The sequence below is a fragment of the Lissotriton vulgaris genome, chromosome 3_2 (genome assembly GCF_964263255.1).
Source record: "Lissotriton vulgaris chromosome 3_2, aLisVul1.2, whole genome shotgun sequence".
Lineage (NCBI taxonomy): Eukaryota > Metazoa > Chordata > Amphibia > Caudata > Salamandridae > Lissotriton > Lissotriton vulgaris.
The window spans coordinates 229,302,447-229,321,295 of record NC_141690.1 but is presented as its reverse complement, the minus strand read 5'-3'; the positions used below and the strand labels follow the sequence as shown (position 1 = coordinate 229,321,295).

The following is an 18,849-nucleotide window of genomic DNA, read 5'->3' as shown; positions in this document are numbered from 1 at the left end:
CAAGAGCACACATTATCAGCTGCGCCTTTTATGGGGGATTTGTCGGTTATTCCCGGAGAATGACCTAAAAAACCTTGACCCAATCGCTATTTCTCTCTAGACTGGATTATTGTAATTCTCTTCTGACTGGCCTTCCCAAATCTCACCTCTCCCCCTTCAAATCCGTCCTCCATTCAGCAGCTCGCTTCATTTCAGGGTCTAAACGAAGTGACCACATCACTCCTATCCTTTCTCCTCTCCGATGGCTTCCCATCGAGGGTAGAGCTATCAACAAAATGGCATGCATCACCCACAAGGCTTTGCACTCTTCCTCCCCTCGCTATCTGGCGAATAAACTGAAATTGTCTGGAGGCTCAAGACCTTCTCGGAATGCAGAAAAGTTCCTTCTTGAGCCCCCCTCCTTCAAAAGAGAAAAATTGATGGCACATTCGTTCTCAGGTAATGCGGTGGGAATCTGGAACTTGCTTCCTCCTTCGCTCCATGCCATCACCACCATCCAGATCTTCAAAGCGGACCTAAAATCTCTTTTATTCCAAAGACACTTTCAGAACTAATTCCCTCCTTCTCAGACCCCGCCAGGAAGTTCTTTAGTTATTGTAAATTTGTCACATATATTTATATTTTTGTTTGTACATCCTGTGCTTGCTGCATTTGATATTGTGTTCCTTTTGCCTGCGTTGTTTTGATTCTATGGCCTGCTATTTTTCACCAGGAAGTTCTTTAGTCATTGTAAAATTTGTCATTTATATTCATATTTTTGCTTGTCCTGTCTGTGCTTGCTATGCTTGAGATTGTGTGCCTTGTGCCTGCGTCACTCTGATTCTAAGGCATGCTATTTTTGTTTGTTCCATTCCTGTAACAGTTCTCTCATGTAACGTAACTGGTTCTATTGTACAGTGCTCCGACACCTTCAGGTAAAGTCTGCGCTTTATAAAAATGCATTAAATAAAATAAATAAATAAAATATACTTCATCCTCAAAACATAGGACCGATTACGCTGTTGTATGGAAAGCCTTCGAACGGCCATCAGATTCCCCTAGACGTGTCGGAACCAAGCAGCCCTGAGGCCTCCCTTTGGGGGCCATGGAGGTACCTAAGGGACCCCCCTGTAAAACCATGCACAGTGTGGCAGGCACCAGAGGGTGCCTGCATCAGGATGCAAGGTTTGCCGGAACCACCCATTTTCGCAATGAGAGCCTGTGTTGTCATTTGGAACACAAGCTCCCATTGAAGTCAATAGGAGACCTTCCCAACGGTGTTCGGAAGCATCGTAATCGGCTGTCTAGAACCGCCGACCGCGCGTCGGTCGGAAACCGGATCTGACAAGGAGTCGGGCGGAAAGTTTCCAAATGACATCGTAATCGTTCTCCATGTGTTTACTAGTGATACAGCCATGCGCGTATCTTACAGTCTTAGGCTGGGACTTAAGGGTCTGATAACATAATAAATACTTCACTTGAGGGTTGTCAAAATTTGTTTTCTACCACATGGTAAACTGGGTATAGCAACTATATCATATAATTCTACTCCACCCTGACTGGTTTGTTTCTGACCAAACCAGATTCGAGCGGAAAACTGTTGATTGCAGGTTTGTTTTCACCCTGCTTTTGGTGGGTATTTCATTTCAAATTTCAGTATTGCAGTAGCAAAGGCAGGGGGGCAGGCTGAGTTTTCTTGGGGAACAGCTCATGCCAACGCAGTCTAACCAGAAGGGCACAGCTCAGCACCATTGAACGCTTGCCAAAAGAGTACCCTACTGACATCAGCATATCAGGAAGCCAAATACCGCTAGAAGGAAACCTCAGGCAACAGAATATTAATATTTCCAGACATCAGATGTTGAAATGATCTGCAGCATGGTCCTGATGATGCATGGTAGATATAGACCAAGCTAGATTTCCAGCTTCTTTGGGGAAATGTCTTATCACTTAGTTGTCTTTTCTTCTATTTTCAGTAACTTAAAAAAAACACTAAAATACAGACCAAATCACAGTACGGTCTTCCTATATCTGCTACATACAAGAATGTTCACTCCCTCTGTAAATCTGCAGGAATATATTTCAGAGATAGATTTAATATGAGTGAGTGAGTGAGTGAGTGAGTGGATGTGTGCAAGGCAAAGCAATGAAATCGCAGCGCCAATCAAGTTTTGTGAGCAATGTTTTTTCGCATGCCAAGTTAACCATTCTACAGTATTAACTCACTAGTAATTAATGCAAAGGGTCCATGTTTGGGTCAAAAACAGCACAAACGGCAAACGTTTTGATGAAAGGCCACTCAATCTAGATAGCTTGACCTGGCGTTGCGTCAAAACAAAAAACAGGCACAAACAATAGAGCAACTGATTGTTTTTGTAGGATACCTAGGCATTTTAAGATGTGTGCTTTATATGTGAGCACACATTTAAAGTGGCATGCCCTTGTGAAGCGTAGAAAGTTGTACTGCTGGCTTGTCTTTGCACCAAAGCCCAAGGCTACGAATTGGGCTAAACAACCATTTTTCGCATGGGCACCACTGATGACGCAATCAGCAGACAATTCTGTACATCTGGTGCTCTGCAGAAATCTATTGTTGCCACAACACAGTGCTGCTTTATTTCAAGCACCAGTCCTGTGCTTAAAGAAGAGTAGATATATGCCAGATTGCCTTCATTGTCAGCCTGATAGAGTCCAATCAATAGGGGAAGTGTCAGACCTTGTCAGACTAAAACAATCACCAGACAGAACATCATAAACCCAGGTGGACAGTGGTAGTTACCCATCCAGGTCCAAGGTCACTCATGAATGGACAAACAGAACTGACCCAAGGCGAGGATGGAGAGTGGTCCATGGCATTGCTTGGGTCCGCCATTGAAGCATCTAGTGCTTTCTCACAACAGTACCAGGGAGGTACCACATGAATGTGTTGGACATGGTGGGAACGCTCAGTTTGGCCATAGCCTCTGAAAGGAAGGATTGTGGGGCATATTACCAAGCAATAGCGATAATTATCGCTATTGCTTGGTTAGCGTGAAAAAATTATCGCCGAGCTGCGGCGATTTTTATCGCAGATAAACCTTGGTATTACCAAGGTTTATCGCAAATGCGATAAAAACCGGTCGCAATTCATGAATATCGCTAAAAAGTCAGCGATATTCATGTATTAGCGAGCTATTGCTCTTAGCCATGTTATCCACCTCCCATTGGATAACATGGCTAAGAACTGCTCAGGGCAGGTGTTAGCTTTTGGAGATATTCGCGCTTAGCGCGAATATCTAAAAATGTTGGTAATAGGAGATAGCGATGTTAGCGACTGTTTCCTGTCGCTAACATCTTGGCACGCCCACTTTGCATGTCATTAGTGATAAATATCACTGACATGGAAAGTGGGACCCAAGATGGTCGCTATCTCCTACTAGCTGTCGCTAACTGGTGTTAGCGATAGCTAGGTAATAGGGAGATAATTTTATCTCCGCTTTCTTGGCTTTTAAAGCCAAAAAAGCGGAGATAAACCACCTTGATAATATGCCCCTGTGTTTGGCCTGCTGCTCTTCTGCCGCTAGTCAATCTTTGGTGGATTTCAGTGCCTGGTCTATGCAGGGGAGCAGGCGCGGTGAGCATCAACAGGCGCAGACATTCTATACGGGTCATATGTTGGAAATCAATTTAATAAGGGCAAATGACGGCTCAGCCAGGGGTTAGACACTGAATCATCCTATCTCATAATGCATCCGCTGTATCTTTGATAGTGCTGTAGACAGTAAGGCCCTGCTGTAGCATCCGCTCCTGCCTCTGACAACATTCAGAGGGAGGAAGTCACCCTGCGGTTAGGAAAGGAGCGCACAAACTATACAGAACGTGCCTGTGGTCTCTGGGCCGCAGGACCCCCACCCTGGTGGGCCCCTCGTAGACTCCCCAGGTGGTTCACCAGAGCTGGTGCAAAGGAACAAAGCCCCTGCCTGCGTGCTGGCAACTGCGCATCCCTCACCTGTGCACAGACTGCACTGTGACGCAGGGCAGCTGTTGGGAGGTTTTTTATTCTTTAGTAGGTTAAAAAGAGGTATTCTGGTGGGTCTAACAGAAGGCAAGGGTGGTGCTTATTTTATATATTATTACACTGACAATCTCCTTTTCACGCCTCGCTTGCTGCCAGTTTTATATGGTTCTGTAGATAACCTGTGTTACTAATGATCCACATGTTAATAGCACTTGTTTAATCAAGGTCACAGTTGATCTCATTGACACATTTTTTCCTAAAGTTAATCTAAAAAACAAATGGAACTTTTTCGAACTATTGGTCAAGACATTTATTGTATATACTAAGTAAGTGTAACATTTCGTGAATGTTGGGAGACTGACAGCAGTTTTGTCATCATCGCAAAAGGTGCCCCCTGATAGTGAAGACAATGCCATTTTTTTGTGGGGTAGGGGGGCACTGTACCATATTCTTGTGATTACATTTCTTCTGTTTGGTGCTAGAGGGCCAGAGTTTTGGTCCCAGCTTCCTCGCTTGATAAAACCGTGTGTAGGCACCTCAGTTCTCCTATCTGGCGTAATAGATGCTGCTTACCATATTCTTAAGCGCTATCAAAATGAATAGGATTAATGAGGTTGATGTCTGCCAATAAATGTCAAGGTCCAGCTGTTTGAATGACTATGTAGTTTCCAAAAGAACGCATTAATAGAAGTTCCTACAAAAATAAAGCCATTTTATTGCCAGTTATAAGTAAAATGTTTGTTGCCGCTTCTTGAGCACCGCCTTTGATCTTGTAGCCCTGGTCCCCCTGAAGGCTCTGCTGACGTCACATCCTCCCTCCAAGCCTCGGGGGGCTGAGGCCGCGTGCCTGCAGCCCTCTCATCTCTCGCTGCACCTCCTGTGGTAAGGCACGAGAAGCCATCTCTGCAGACATGGGAAGACTGCTCCTGGGAGCCCTGCTCCTGAGCCTGGCCGCGAGTAAGTGTGGAGCTCTGGAGTGGGGTGGTGGGGGCATGTGTGCGTAAAAACAGTTGGAGAGAATACAAGCACACGCGCATGTACACATACATACATAACAGGAACACACGCATGAACACATACATACATAACAGACACACACGCATGTAGATCCACAATCATAATGGCACATATTGTTTTATACTACCACCGAGGGGTTCTAGCCACAAAATAACCAACCCGAGTGCTTTATAAAACCTTGTTAAACCAGTTTAGGACCATGTTACATATGGGGCGTATATATCAATAGTGTAGCATGTTCGTTGCCACCAGGTCCCACTTTGCCCCAATTGGTCATTTTTTTATTATCAAGCCAGGGGAAGGGTCAATTTCCTTGCTTGCATTAGGGCCCAGGGCACTTTTGCTCTGACACGGAAAATATGTTACCCTTTGTGTATTTTGTATATTACCTGTTATATTGGAGAGCTTTAAGCTTGAAATGGGTGTTTAAAAAAAAAAGATATGTTTATTGAAAACATGTGGTATGCTGTTTCGCTGTTGGAAGTTATAAGAAAAATATGAATGTGTGATGGCAGCTCCCAAATAGACAACACGTGTTTCATCCACTGGACTTTTTCAAGGTTGTAAAAACAGATGTCACCATTTATCAATCAAAGTCATGTTATCTATTAAGCATATGAGATTGTCAAAGATCATATCAGGTCTAAGAAAGTTTATTAGTACTAATGCACCGAGAGCTAAAGAAGTGATGTTTTTGAGATAAAGATTCCCAAGTAGCCCAAATGCGAAAACAGAGAGTAAGTTTACACAAAAAGTGTGAACAGGACGGTGGTGTAATAAGCAGGATACAAAACGCCTTTACGTGTATGAAAGTAAATTACGTATTTAAGTGCCTGCTACGTTCCGCAAGTCCGTTTAGTGTAGACTTGTGATTGTTCCTGGACTGTTGTTCCGATGGAACCATGATGTGGATTATAACATTGTAATATCAATAATTCAAAGAATAAGGCCCTATGCAGCTTGTTAAAACTCGTCTTGGAGTAGGCGTAATATACTTTGTATGAGTCGTCTCTTCACCCTGTTCATATGTAATGAATGAGTGTTTTTGCAGCCGCTCCAAGTACACCTATGCACGGAGAGTAGAACACCATTTACTTACTTATAATTACCAGCATAGTGTGCTTATACAGAATCTTACACATTGTTGTTTAATTTAAGGACCAGTTTTAAATGTACAACTATATTCTAGTTGCTATAATCGTAAAAGATGAAAAATATACTTAATTATGTAGTTAAGAATGTAGAATTTTGGAAAAGACACCCTTTGCTTTGTTAAGAAGACAATTTGATGTGAAATATACAGATTGTGTTTACCTGTCATGAATAGAATGTTAATTATACAATTGACAATGGTACAGGGACTGTTGGTACTGACATTAAGAGGATAAAAGCTATATTTCACAGCAACTATTAAATATCTTCCATATTGCCTACTCCCCTTTATATGACAATGGATTATGTGTAACAAAAGCATAAAAGAACCAAGGGCCATATTATCAAGAACGGCGATAACATTATGCAGCGATAATTTGAACGCCGTTCTTGATAATATGGCCCCAAAATATTTATTTCTATAACTATGACAACTGTTACTGCTGTGTCCTGTACATGCCTCTATTTTTTGTGGCGTCCCACTAAGACCATAGATTTAATCTATTCCAAGTGAGTACAGAAATACTCCTAAAATGTGAGTATGTGGTGAGATGTGTCTTTCAGTGTTAATTTCATGTGGCAGTACATCACCCTGAAAGTGTCATGTAGTTCACTGTAATAAAGGTGTAAGTTAAGTTCTTTTATGACAAAGATAGCAAAGGTTTTACTTGCAAATCGATTGGACATTGTATTAATTACTACAGATATCTGTGCGATGAGAGGTCAAAAGTTAAAATGATCTTCTACGACAATTTAACAATTCTGTGTTATTTACCTTTTAACCTAATCAGTTAAGACATTGCAGCACAGTGCTTAGTTTGTGACCGGATAAGAGCCATGGTCAAAGGTTTGCTCAGAAGCCCGCGACCGGCGCTATCGACGTCGAGGGCGTCAAACCCCAAAGCTCCGTTGTCTTGAATCCACCCGATGCCTCTTGTATCCACCACCAGACACTCCCTGCGCATTTATCTCACTCTTTCATGTTCTTTTTCATCCCTGCTTTCTTTCTTTGTCACAACCAGTTTCCACCATCTGTGCATATTTGCCACGCAGGTGGGATAGATGGCCACGTAATCAAGGACATAACACAGGCCCCTCCCGCCCCTGGGGAGGTGAAGGGGGACCCTAAAAATCTTGCGCCCCCAAGGTTTTCAGCTAGACGCAAAAACTGCCATCTTAGGCACAAATACCAATCAGCTTCCAGAACGGTGCATATCTTTAGCCACCAATGGGATTAGATGATCCCAGAATCAAGAGCATAACACCGGAGTCTAGTCGCTGTGGTGGCGGAGGGGGGCCCTAACATTTCATGGGGCCTCCATTCAGCCCAGGGCCAATGAATATCTGTGAGATATGGAAGATTCAGGAGCTCCTCATTACATTCTGCGGGGGACCCCATCATTTTGCATTACTCCGCTGCACAGAATATGCACAAGTAGGTTGCGGTTCTTCTGTCTTAAATGTAGGGTTAGAGTTAGAGTTGGGACTATTGGTGTTTCCAGGAGAAGTGCATGAGGGGGGCATTGGAAATGTGGTGAACACCCACATAGTTGTAATTTTATCAGCATTAATAAGTGTTCTATATAGCATTTTGCACCCAGTTTGCGCACTTGCGCTTCATAATACACTTCTGCTGAATTAAAAGGAGCAAATTGAGTCTAGAAAATTTCCTTTCACTCCTTTCTTTCAGGGAATGCAGGAGATGGTGTTGCACTACATGGAATAAAATTTACAATTTAGAGGAGAAAAAAAGGTGCACTTGAAGAAAATTTGCAGATTTTCCGTTGTCGGATAATTTACCATAACCACAGAAATATACAATTTCGATGACAAACTACGGATTTTTGTAATAACTTTGCAAAAATCATCATATAAGGCTCTGAATAAAACAATTATGACTTTTTGCTAAAGCACAATCGCTGGCACAACAAACTCAGTCCTCTCTGTGTCGGTGCCAGCTAGTTATTCAGTATCTGCTAGTGTCTGGTTGTTGTGTTGCTGTCTTTACAGGCGTATGAGAGAGAATGTTACTGTGCATGATGGAAAAAAAATAAGCAATCACAAATGGTCTATACTTTTTCCAGTTGCTGGAATATAACACTTTGGACATGTAGTAAACCTCCATGGATTCCATTCTGGTTGCCTCCATTTGCGCCTGGACACTGACCTCTTGCCTCCAATTTATTGGCCTGCGCTATTTGAGATTCCTTTGAGTTGATGTTTTTAGTTAATCAGTAAAGTTTTGTTTGTTTTGCCCACTTGCAGTCCATAGTCCAATCTCTGAAAACTGCCACAACGAGATGTGCGTAGGAGCCATTTGTAACCTGTGAACACGTTTTTCTCCATTAATGTATTTGTAACATTTGGGCTGGAAAAAGGTGTCGATTTAGAATGTCTGCTGGTCTATGAGGCAATGTGTGTGATCATAAATGTGTGCTCCTCTCCTAGTATCACTGCTGGTTCTCCTGTTATGCTCCTCTATGTGCCACGTGTTGGGGCAAATGTATGACGTTACAACGCTATATTTACAACGCATGCCTTTACAACGCAGTTTTTGCATCGCAACATCCTTTACAACAAATACATTTACATTGCATGCCATTACAACACATTTTTTAAAACTACATTTACAATGCATTCCATTACATTGCATTATACCTTTACATAGCATACCATTACAATGTATACCATTACAACGCATACCATTACATTGCATTTAAGGTAAGTGCTGGATAGTGTAGGGGTAAAAATTACTATTCTAACTCCAGGGGGTGCAACAGTAGAGTAAGTGTAGGATAATGTGGGGGTTAAAAATTACTATTCTAACTCCAGGGGGTGCAACAGTATGGTAAGTGTTGGATAGTGTAGGGGTAAAAATTACTATTCTAACTCCAGGGGGTGCAACAGTAGGGTAAGTGTTGGATAGTGTAGGGGTACTATGCGTTGCAATGGAATGCGTTGTAATGACATGCAATGTAATGCCTGCGATGTGGTGACATGCATTGTAGTGTCATGCGTTGTAGTGACATGCAATGTAATGGCTGCGATGTATTGACTGCGTTGTAAAGGTTGTTCTCGTTGGGGTATCGTAAAACATGGAGAAATTGAGTGCCATATTTACCGATGAGTTGCATCGCCCTTGCGACTCGCAACAGGGCACAAGAGTGATGCAACTCATAAGTAAGATTTATCAAACCATACAAGACCCACTTGCGTGACTCTGCGTGGCTGGATAAATCTAGAGTAGTGCAATGCAGCGCAAATCACTGCGTTGCGTTACTCAGCCCCAGGGAGGCATTCCATGGGCGGAGAGTGGGTGTTCCCACGCAACATCAATGGATTTTGACGCATTCCCAGATTTACCATTACTGGTGGACTTGGGAATGTGTAAAAATGCGATGCATCCCTAGGGGAGGCGTAAGGAGGAGAAATATCTTCATTTCTCCCCGTTTTTTCCTCTTTCGATGTGTGTTGCATTTTGCATCACATGTAGAAAGAGGAAAACGCCTCGTGGGATTGTTTTTGTGCAGGAAGGTGTCCCTTTCTACACAAAACAATCCTGCGTACATTCCAGGCACCCTTGCACCGCGCTGCACACTCTTGTGCTGAATCGCCTTTAAACTCCCAGGATCCTATTAACAAAGACGTGGTTGTGAATAGGTGTCACCTAATTCTGTAGCACCACTGAATAAATACTGAATTCCAGGAGAAAAAGCAGGAGTTCAACTAGATTACTCCTATGTTACTCCTGGAATTTAGTATAAAGCCAGCGGAACCACAACAGTAATGCACACCTACAACAGCAAAACATCTGTGAATCAGTCCTCCAATTTAATAAAAAGAAATCCTTAAGAATCAGAGACGTTTTAAGGTATAGGCAAAGTTGGCTCTGGCCCAGGGCCCATCCTTTTTTTTAAATACATTGTTTTAACTATGGTTTTGCTTTAATTTATATTTAATGTGGATGACTTGTGATAGTCTATTACATACATTTTTTCAGGCAGAGTGTGTTTGTGTTTCATGCAACATCCACAACAAAGGTTTCTTTGACAGGACCCCAGATACGAAAAATGAGAGGATGCCACAGAGATTATCTGCAGTAATATTAGTGACCTGCTGCTGTGTTAAAATATGGAAAACAAACAGCACTATCCCTGAATATTAAATGTAAACACATTCAGAATTTGCACGAATGTGCCTGTGCACTGCCAGGGAAATTACTGGGTCTACAGAATTCATCAGTACCGATCCAATTGCCGGCAGTAAAGAAACCGCTTCTTGTTGAAAAAAAGCCCCCTTAGGAAGTGGATTCAAGCCAAAGGGTTGGTAAAGAGCATGACACTTCGGCTTTCTGGGGTAAGCTCACCTGAACAAGAGATTGCTCCAGTCTCTGCAACACCTACCGAGGATGTTTCTATAGTAAAGGATACTTTAAAGCAGCCCGTATCGGATTTGGTTACCACAGCATTGCAAAAGACTGCAATATCTAACCACTTGGCTAACATTTCAAGAGCCTCTGATGCCCGAGAAAATGCTGCCATCCTACTGGAACCAACTACTAAGAAAATTCTCCCTAATAGCCCAACGGTGTTGGAGGACGTAGAAGATATCACCTCTTCTGCTGGTACTAGCCCGCTAACCCTATTGGAAGGAGTGGACAATATTAACAATACTAGCAACACTAGCATCAGCGGAATTGTGGAGGAAGATATGGGAAATACGAACTCGCCCTTTGATACTTTTTTACAGATTTTGGCTAGCAATCGGAAGGAGGCGCAGGAACATTTCTTAAAATTAAGGGAGGACAATACCAAATTGCAGAACTCCCTACAGGATATGAAATGAAATGAAATGAAAAGAGATTTGTAAAGCGCATGGCTGCCCTTGAGCGTCCCAGCGCTGAAACCAAACACAGGACCACCACCCAAATACAACAGAAACGAAAGCCTAAAGGGGGAAGAGATAAGTTTTCAATGCCTTGCGGAAACGCACTAGATTGGATTCTTTCCGCAGGGCCATCGATGTAAAGGTGGGCGGGATGACCCAGGAAATTGGGGATCTACAACAGCGTGTGGTTAGGATAGAGGAAGGAGCGGCAGGAATGAGCACTGTGGTTAGCCAACATGATGACAAGCTTTTAGCACTGCAGTTAAAAGTTGAGGATCTTGAAAACCGCCAAAGGCGGTCCAATCTTAGGCTTTTTGGTATTCCCGAAGGGGTTGAGGGGGGGGGGGACCCGAGAGCATTTATGGTAGGGTTATTGCAGAAGGCCTTCACAGATCTTTCAGATTGGGATAGGCACTCTCAGTTACAGAGAGTCCATAGGTTACCAATAACCCAGAGAAATAAACAAAATAAATTCCCACGCCCTTTCTTAATCCACTTCGGGATCCATCTGCTAAGGCAGGCTGTTTCCTTAAAAGCAAGGCCAAATCTACCAGTCACGGTAGGAGAACTTTCCTTTTTCGTTAAGTCGGACCTTAGTAAGGTCACAATGGACAGAAGATGGCAATTACGCAAGTTAATTGATCCATTTAAGGCCCTAGGGGGACAAGCATATCTGCAGGAACCGGCTAGGTTAAAAGTTATTAAGGGAGGCCACATTCATTTTTTTACAGATGTAAGGGAAGCTGAGGATTTCTTAGCCTCATTCTCGTAACTGAGAGAGATATTATTTGGAGTAAAACTTTGTTTCTTTTCCTGGTTTGGCAAGTAGTAGGTGAAGCCACAGGCTTCTTCTTGGGGTAGCTGCCACTAAAACGGCAGAAAGATGTATTTGGGGGGGTGCCCTCTCGTCGGAGGAGGGAGGGGGCAGGAGGGCTGGGGATGAAGGGTGGGGAGGGTAGGTGGAGGGGGGTTTGTCTGAAAAAAGCTTCACAGGAAAATTAAAAACCAGAGCAGCTGGAGAGAAAAGCACTAGGTATTATAATATTACAGATTGATAGGATTGACAGGATACATGCAATCTTTTTTTTATCTCAAATGCCTCGAATAAAATGTCTAGCCTGGAACGTTGCTGGTTTGAATAGTAAGAAGAAAAGACGTTTGGTTTGGGAAGAAATAGCTATGTATATGCCCAACTTTGTTTTTTTATCCGAGACACATGTTGCCTATGCATATAGAAACATTTTGGCTCTCTTGAGGTATGAGGTAATAATTTGCTCGACATTTAATGCATCAATAAGGGGGGTTGCCATTCTAGAAGATAAACGTTTTAAGGTTCAAGTTGGAAAGAGCAAATGCGATAAGAAAGGGAGGTGGGCCATTGTTCAATTATTGATTGAAAAAAGTAAATATGTTTTTTATGTTGTTTATGGATCTAATTTTGATGATGCTTATATTTTTGATGAGTTGAATGTAGAACTGTTGCAGTGGGTAGGCGAATTAATTATAATGGGTGATTTCAATTGCACAATGGACTACAAGATTGACACTACGAGGAGAAACACCCTTTATCGAATGAGGAGAACCAGGGCAGCCATTCTAGAGCTAGGGTGTAGCCGTATTCACAATATTAAAGATGCTTGGAGATCCATTTTCCCCACTATGCCTGGCTACACATATTACTCTGCCCCTCATAGGCTCTGTTCACGTATTGATATGGTCTGGGCATCTGACAGGGTATTGAGCATTAGTATTATCGAACTCTGCCCTAGAATTAACTCCGATCATAATCCCATATTATTAACTTTTAACACTGAAAAGAACCATATAACACCCCGTATTTTCTCTTTTCCCAGGCATTTATTCACCAACACATTATTTATTTCACAACTTAAGTTACATATTGTAGATTTTATCAAGCTCAATCTTAATTCTACGACATGCCTTATGGTATGGGACTCTTGCAAAGCCAGTATTCGGGGCTTTACCCAACAATTTCTGTATCACCAAAACTCTGAACTCCGTAAAAAAAACAAAGTCCTGGTTAATAATATACTCTCGGTTGAATTACTACTGGCAGAGGCTTTGAGTCGACAGGCCACAAATGCAATAGAATTGGAATTACAATTAGGACGGCTGAAGTCTGCCCTAAAAACGACCTTCTGGGACAAGAGTAGTATAAAATTACATAAATTCCAAGTGACACAGTACGAGAGCGGAGATAAAGTTGGAAAACTATTAGCTTATAAAATAGTTGATGATCGAGCTAATACTTTGATTAAAAATGTAAGGGGCCCTAATAATACTATAATTGACCGACCAACTAAAATTTTAGAACACTTTGGGGCATATTATCAAGAACAGGCGATACATTATCGCCGCTTTTATTGGCAGAAAACTGCTGATAAAGCAGCGAAAATGGCCGTGATAATATGCTCTATGAATTCCAATCGAAGCCCATGTTAGATGTGTTCACTTCGGGCTTTTCTGCCGATAAAAGCGGCAATAATGTATCGCCTGTCCTTGATAATATGCCCCTTTGCTACATTTTACAAAAAATGATATACCCCAGAAAATTATCCTACAGTAGCGGCTATCCAGAATTATCTGGATAATCTTCTAGTAAAGCCTGACCTTCCGGAGATGGAACAATTATCTGATCCTATTAGTATATCTGAAATTAAGGAGGCAATCTCCCTCTTGCCATCTGGGAAAGCATCGGGAGAAGATGCGATTCCATTAGAAATATATAAGTTATGTGCTGATGAGCTTACACTTCTCCTTTATCAGGTCATTAAATTCGTTGGAGAAAGCAAGGAAGACCCGAGGTCTTAGAATAAGATTAAACTGGTATTTTTTTTGAAGAAGGGGAAATCACCTGATGAGTGCGGTTCTTACCGCCCCATCTCGCTAATTAATGCGGATGCTAAAATATTTGCAAAAGTGATAGCTAACCGCTTAGCATCTATTATACCAAAAATAGTTAGCCCAAATCAACACGAGTTCGTAATAGGTAGGGATACCACAGCACATATTAATATGGCTGTGACAGCTTTTGACAATGCAGAAAAGGAATCCACCCCACTCGGTATGATCATGCTTAATGCTGAAAAAGCTTTTGACCGAGTGGGGTGGGATTACTGGTGGCGAGTTATGATTGTCCTGGGTTTTAAGGAAAACTTTTTGAATTGGATACAGTCATTATATGATAACCCTGAGGCCAAAATCAGTTATGCTGGTTTACTTTCCACCTCTTTTACCATAGCCCGAGGAACTCGCTAGGGGTGCCCTCTTTCACCTCTTTTATTTGCATTATCAATAGAACTATTTCTGCATGCACTACAATTACAACCTGCCATTGCGCCTTTTAAATTTGGTCCTCATTTACTGAAGTTCACAGCATATGCTGACGATATCGCCATTTTCTCAACTGATATTGTTAAGGCGATGCAGGGCATTACAGTAGAAGCTAGTAGATTCGGGGACGTCTCTGGCTACAAATTAAATCTAAACAAGACACAAATAATTGCGAATTATAAACCAGGGGGCCTCGTTGGACTCTGCCAAACAGCAACATATCTAGGGGTTAAGCTATCTGCAAATATTAAGGACTTAATTAAAATAAATTATGATGAGTTAGTCAAAAACACTATAACTCTGTTAAAAAAGTGGCACAAACTCCCTTTAAATATTATTGGTAGCCTGATAGTACCATCTCTCTCATCTATAGAAAGCTTATCAATGACCGCACGGATCTTCTTGTATAGCTTCGTGGGGCCTGGACCGGTGATGGGCTGGAGTTGGATGATGAAGATTGGCAGGCCGCGATATCATTCCCTAAGGAAGTCGCGATTCCGGCGCGTCTCCGGCTGGTGCAATTGAAGATTTTACACAGCGTATATGTCACGGGTCCACGCCTGATGAGTATGGGTTACTCTATGGATGGGTTGTGTAGACGCGGCTGCGGTATGCTTGCTACTTTTCTCCATATTTTATGGGAATGTCCGGATGTTGTGGTATACTGGAGACGTGTGCATGCTGTTATGGAAGAGGTGACGGGTGTTTTATTATTGCCTGAGGCCAGAAGGTGCCTGTTGACCGTTTGGGAGCTGAATGGTTACAGCGTTGCGCAGACTCAATGGGCCACCCTCGGCAACATGATAGCGAAAAGGGACATAGCCCAGCTGTGAGGGTCTCAAAGGGCACCTCTGGTTTCAACATGGAAGGAAAACATGGGCTGGTGCATGTTCAGAGAAAAAACTGTATACATCGCCCGTGGTGGAGGATGGGGGAGGATATGGGGTCAATGGAATTCGTACCGTGGAGAGATCTGAACGCCCCCTTTCGTAGAAACCACTGATATTCCTCTGTCCCAGTGACCGTGCATTCCACACATTCATATCCTATTGTATATGGCTTGCTTGCTTACTCTCGACCCCACCTCCTTCCTCGAGACTCTTCATCCTTTCTCACATCAGCTTCTTTAGCTGGGTCACTCCCCCTGCTATCTGAGACAGGCACATATACTATAGTCATTACCTCGGATTTATGTTTGTATGTTTGTTCCTTTTTTTTTTTTTAAATGTAAAATGTGAAACCTTTCATTTATCCTCTTACCATCACAAGATCATCGCATTGGCATATAATATCGCTGCCGGACCCACGGGTTGTCGGCTGATGAGCTGTGTACTATTTTTGATTTTGATATTTACTGTTGCTGACCAGCCCCTGTGGTTGTAGGTCTGTATTTGTATTACTTTCTTGTAATAAAGGTTTTCAAAAAAAATAATATATATATATTATTGGTAGAATTAATTTGATTCGTATGATAATTTTACCTAAATTTCTTTATCTTTTCCGCTCTATCCCCTTGGTATTATGTAATTCTTTCTTTAAAAAATTGGATGGGGTCTTTAGTAGTTTTATTTGGGAGTATCATGAAGTTCGTAGATCAATCACTCTTTTAAAAGGGGCCTCCGACTCAGGAGGGCTGAACTTTCCAGATTTTAAGCTATATTTTTGGGCAACATTTGTGGGACGCTTACGACATTTCATCAATTCTGAAGATGTAGATAATCGACCTTATTATCTTACTTGTATGTTTAAGTCTGATGTGAATATGTTTTTGTGGAGGATTAATGATCCCAATTACTACAAAAGGGTGCGTTTTAAGATAGCTAGAGACTTAGTTAAAATCTGGCGTAATATTCAGGCTTTTTGTAAGGTGACCTTTTTCCATCCCAAATTGACTTTATGGGGAAATCCTGGTCTACCGGGTATATTTAGTGATGGATTAATTAATACATGGTTGACGCATGGAATTAAAAGTCTGGGGTATCTGTATAGCGCACAAGGCTTCATGAGCTTTGAAACACTTAGGACACTCTATAATACCCCAGACTCTACTAGATTTAAGTACTTGCAGATATATGACTTCTTTATTCGTAAGATGAAATTAAAGAATATTACTGATTCTAGTATATAAGATTGCTTGTATTCGCAGAAACACAAGTCATTAATCAGTGCCTGCTATAAGTGTTTCAATACTTATAAGAATACAGACTGCAGTACTCTTGCAGAGAAGTGGAGTAGGATGTTAATATTACTCCGGCTTTGATTAATTCATCTCTACGCAATATTAACAATGTGGTTTCTTCGTCAAGTTTAAGATTGCTGCAATTTAAAACAACTTGTATGCTTTACCACACTCCAGAAAGAATATCTAAGTGGGCTTCTAACAGTATTTATAGTGAACGAACTAAATGTCCTAAATGTGCGTTAGCTGCAGCAGATCTTGTGCATATGCTATACACTTGTCCCAAGATATCAGAATATTGGGCATCATTTGAGAACGTAATGTCATTGAAGCCAGGGGTCTTATTTTCTTTAGATCCTGCTTTAGTTTTGTTAGATAGTAATGGCAGGAGTACTTCACAAAGATCTCTAGTCACCATTTCGGTGTCATGTGCCAAACTTATAATTGCATGCGCTTGGATCTCCCCTAACTCCCCACATATTATGGAATGGTGGGCACTACTTAATGAAATTCATAGTATGGAACTAGCGTTGGCCAGGCTCAGGGGCACTAAATCTCTAGCCAAATTTGATAAGATCTGGGGGTCTCTCCTATTCTATGTGAAAATTATTCTTTCATTTTGTTAACAGTTTTTTTTTTCTTTTCTTGATGTTTACCAGCAACGACATTGTATTTAATTTGCCTGGATACAATCAGAACATGTCAAATCATTTAATGTCAATTCGGTATATGATGAAATTATTCCTTTTTCTATGTATTGTCTCTTTCCTCATGCTGCTTGCTTTGATTTGTCTGTTTATTTTTTGTTTCCTGTGTCGCTAATAAAAAATTTGCAAAAAAAAATTAAAAAATATGGAAAACAAACAGCACTATCCCTGAATATTAAATGTAAAGACATTTAGAATTTGCACTAATGTGCCTGTGCACTGCCAGTGACCCGGCCAAAGAAGGCAAGAAAGAGCTGATATTGGATCATACATTCCAAGCTGTTCCGAATAGGGGCCCCCAAAATATGTTTGGCTCAGGGCCCCACAAATCCTTAAGTTTTTTTTATTATTGTTTTCAGTAAATAAACAGCAGTCATTTACAATCATATTCCGATTAGTCTGTGTACCACAACTTCTGTTACAGTTTAACTATTTGTTTATTACATCATTAAATCCACTTTTCATGCTGTACTCCATAACTTTGGAGAGCATAAATTCGAAACATCCATTTCCCGCCTCCCCCTCTACCAGCTCCCTCCATTCAGTATTTTGGATATCTTTTGTAAAATACACATTGAAAATTTAAAAATCCTCTTAGCCTTCACAAATGTGGGGCATTTGACAAGCACTCTACATCTGACAGAACTTTTCTATTTTGACATTTTTGACTGTTTATTGGACACTTGCCCTTAGGGAATTAGATAGGATACAGCAATAATTTGTTGTAATTCCTTGTCAAGAAAAAAATACTTTTTCTAGACAAGGGATTACAACAAATTCTTGCTGTATCCTATCTAATTCCCTAAGGACAGGTTTTCTACGATATACACGATTTTGTCTAACTACGTAACTGTCAGGAGGATAAACCTAGCCTCTACCTCCCTCTATACTTTGGTAACTGTTTATTGGATACCCCATAAAAAACAACTATGTCAACCTACAGCATTATTGATCACAGTGTCTGCATTATTATGCAGGGTGTTGGTCCTCATCCCACTCCTGAGCAGCAGATGAAGGGTTGAAGTCGATGAGCTGGCTTATCTGCAGGCTCTGGGTTTATTAACGCTTGTATGTGCCAGATCTGCCTCTACCACCATATCCAGCCCCTCTCCGAAGCCAGATTTCTGCCGAAAGAGCTGAAGCTGGGGGATGCCCGCCAGTTGTAGGTGTCGACTGCTTTCCCAGAGAGCTGATTGGTTCTCACTCCCACTCTCAGCAATTGAAACAAAACAACCTAGGCACTTAAATGTAACACTTGTCAAACCTAATATTGCACAGAAGGAGACGTTACAAAAAGTATATACTCAATATTTATTGAATTCTTCATGAAAAAACAAATATCACATATTGTCAGTCACAAGTTAAAATTTATCATAATTCATATTAAAACATAAAAAGAAAATGACACAACAATAAAAAGTGGCAAAAGGAATAAATCTCGAGGCGCGTTTCGGCGACCAGCGCCTTCATCTGGAGCAGCCACGTATATCCTATACAATAAAGAAAAAATATAGAACAGGGATAACAATATTAAAATCCTCATATACTAGTGAAAAAATACATACACAATGTCTAAA

The 18,849-nt window shown here is 41.4% G+C and overlaps 1 protein-coding gene across 1 annotated transcript in view; it reads left to right on the top strand.

Annotated features, from left to right (window-relative positions):
* Positions 1-4,862: 4,862 nt before the first annotated feature.
* The window catches only part of LOC147725571 (T-cell surface glycoprotein CD8 alpha chain-like), a 110,066-nt gene continuing 96,079 nt past the window's right edge, over positions 4,863-18,849 (top strand). Inside the window, exon 1 of the mRNA XM_086964547.1 lies at positions 4,863-4,933. Coding sequence (XP_086820673.1) covers positions 4,888-4,933 — 46 coding nt within the window. The 5' untranslated portion in view covers positions 4,863-4,887. The remainder of the gene's footprint in view (positions 4,934-18,849) is intronic.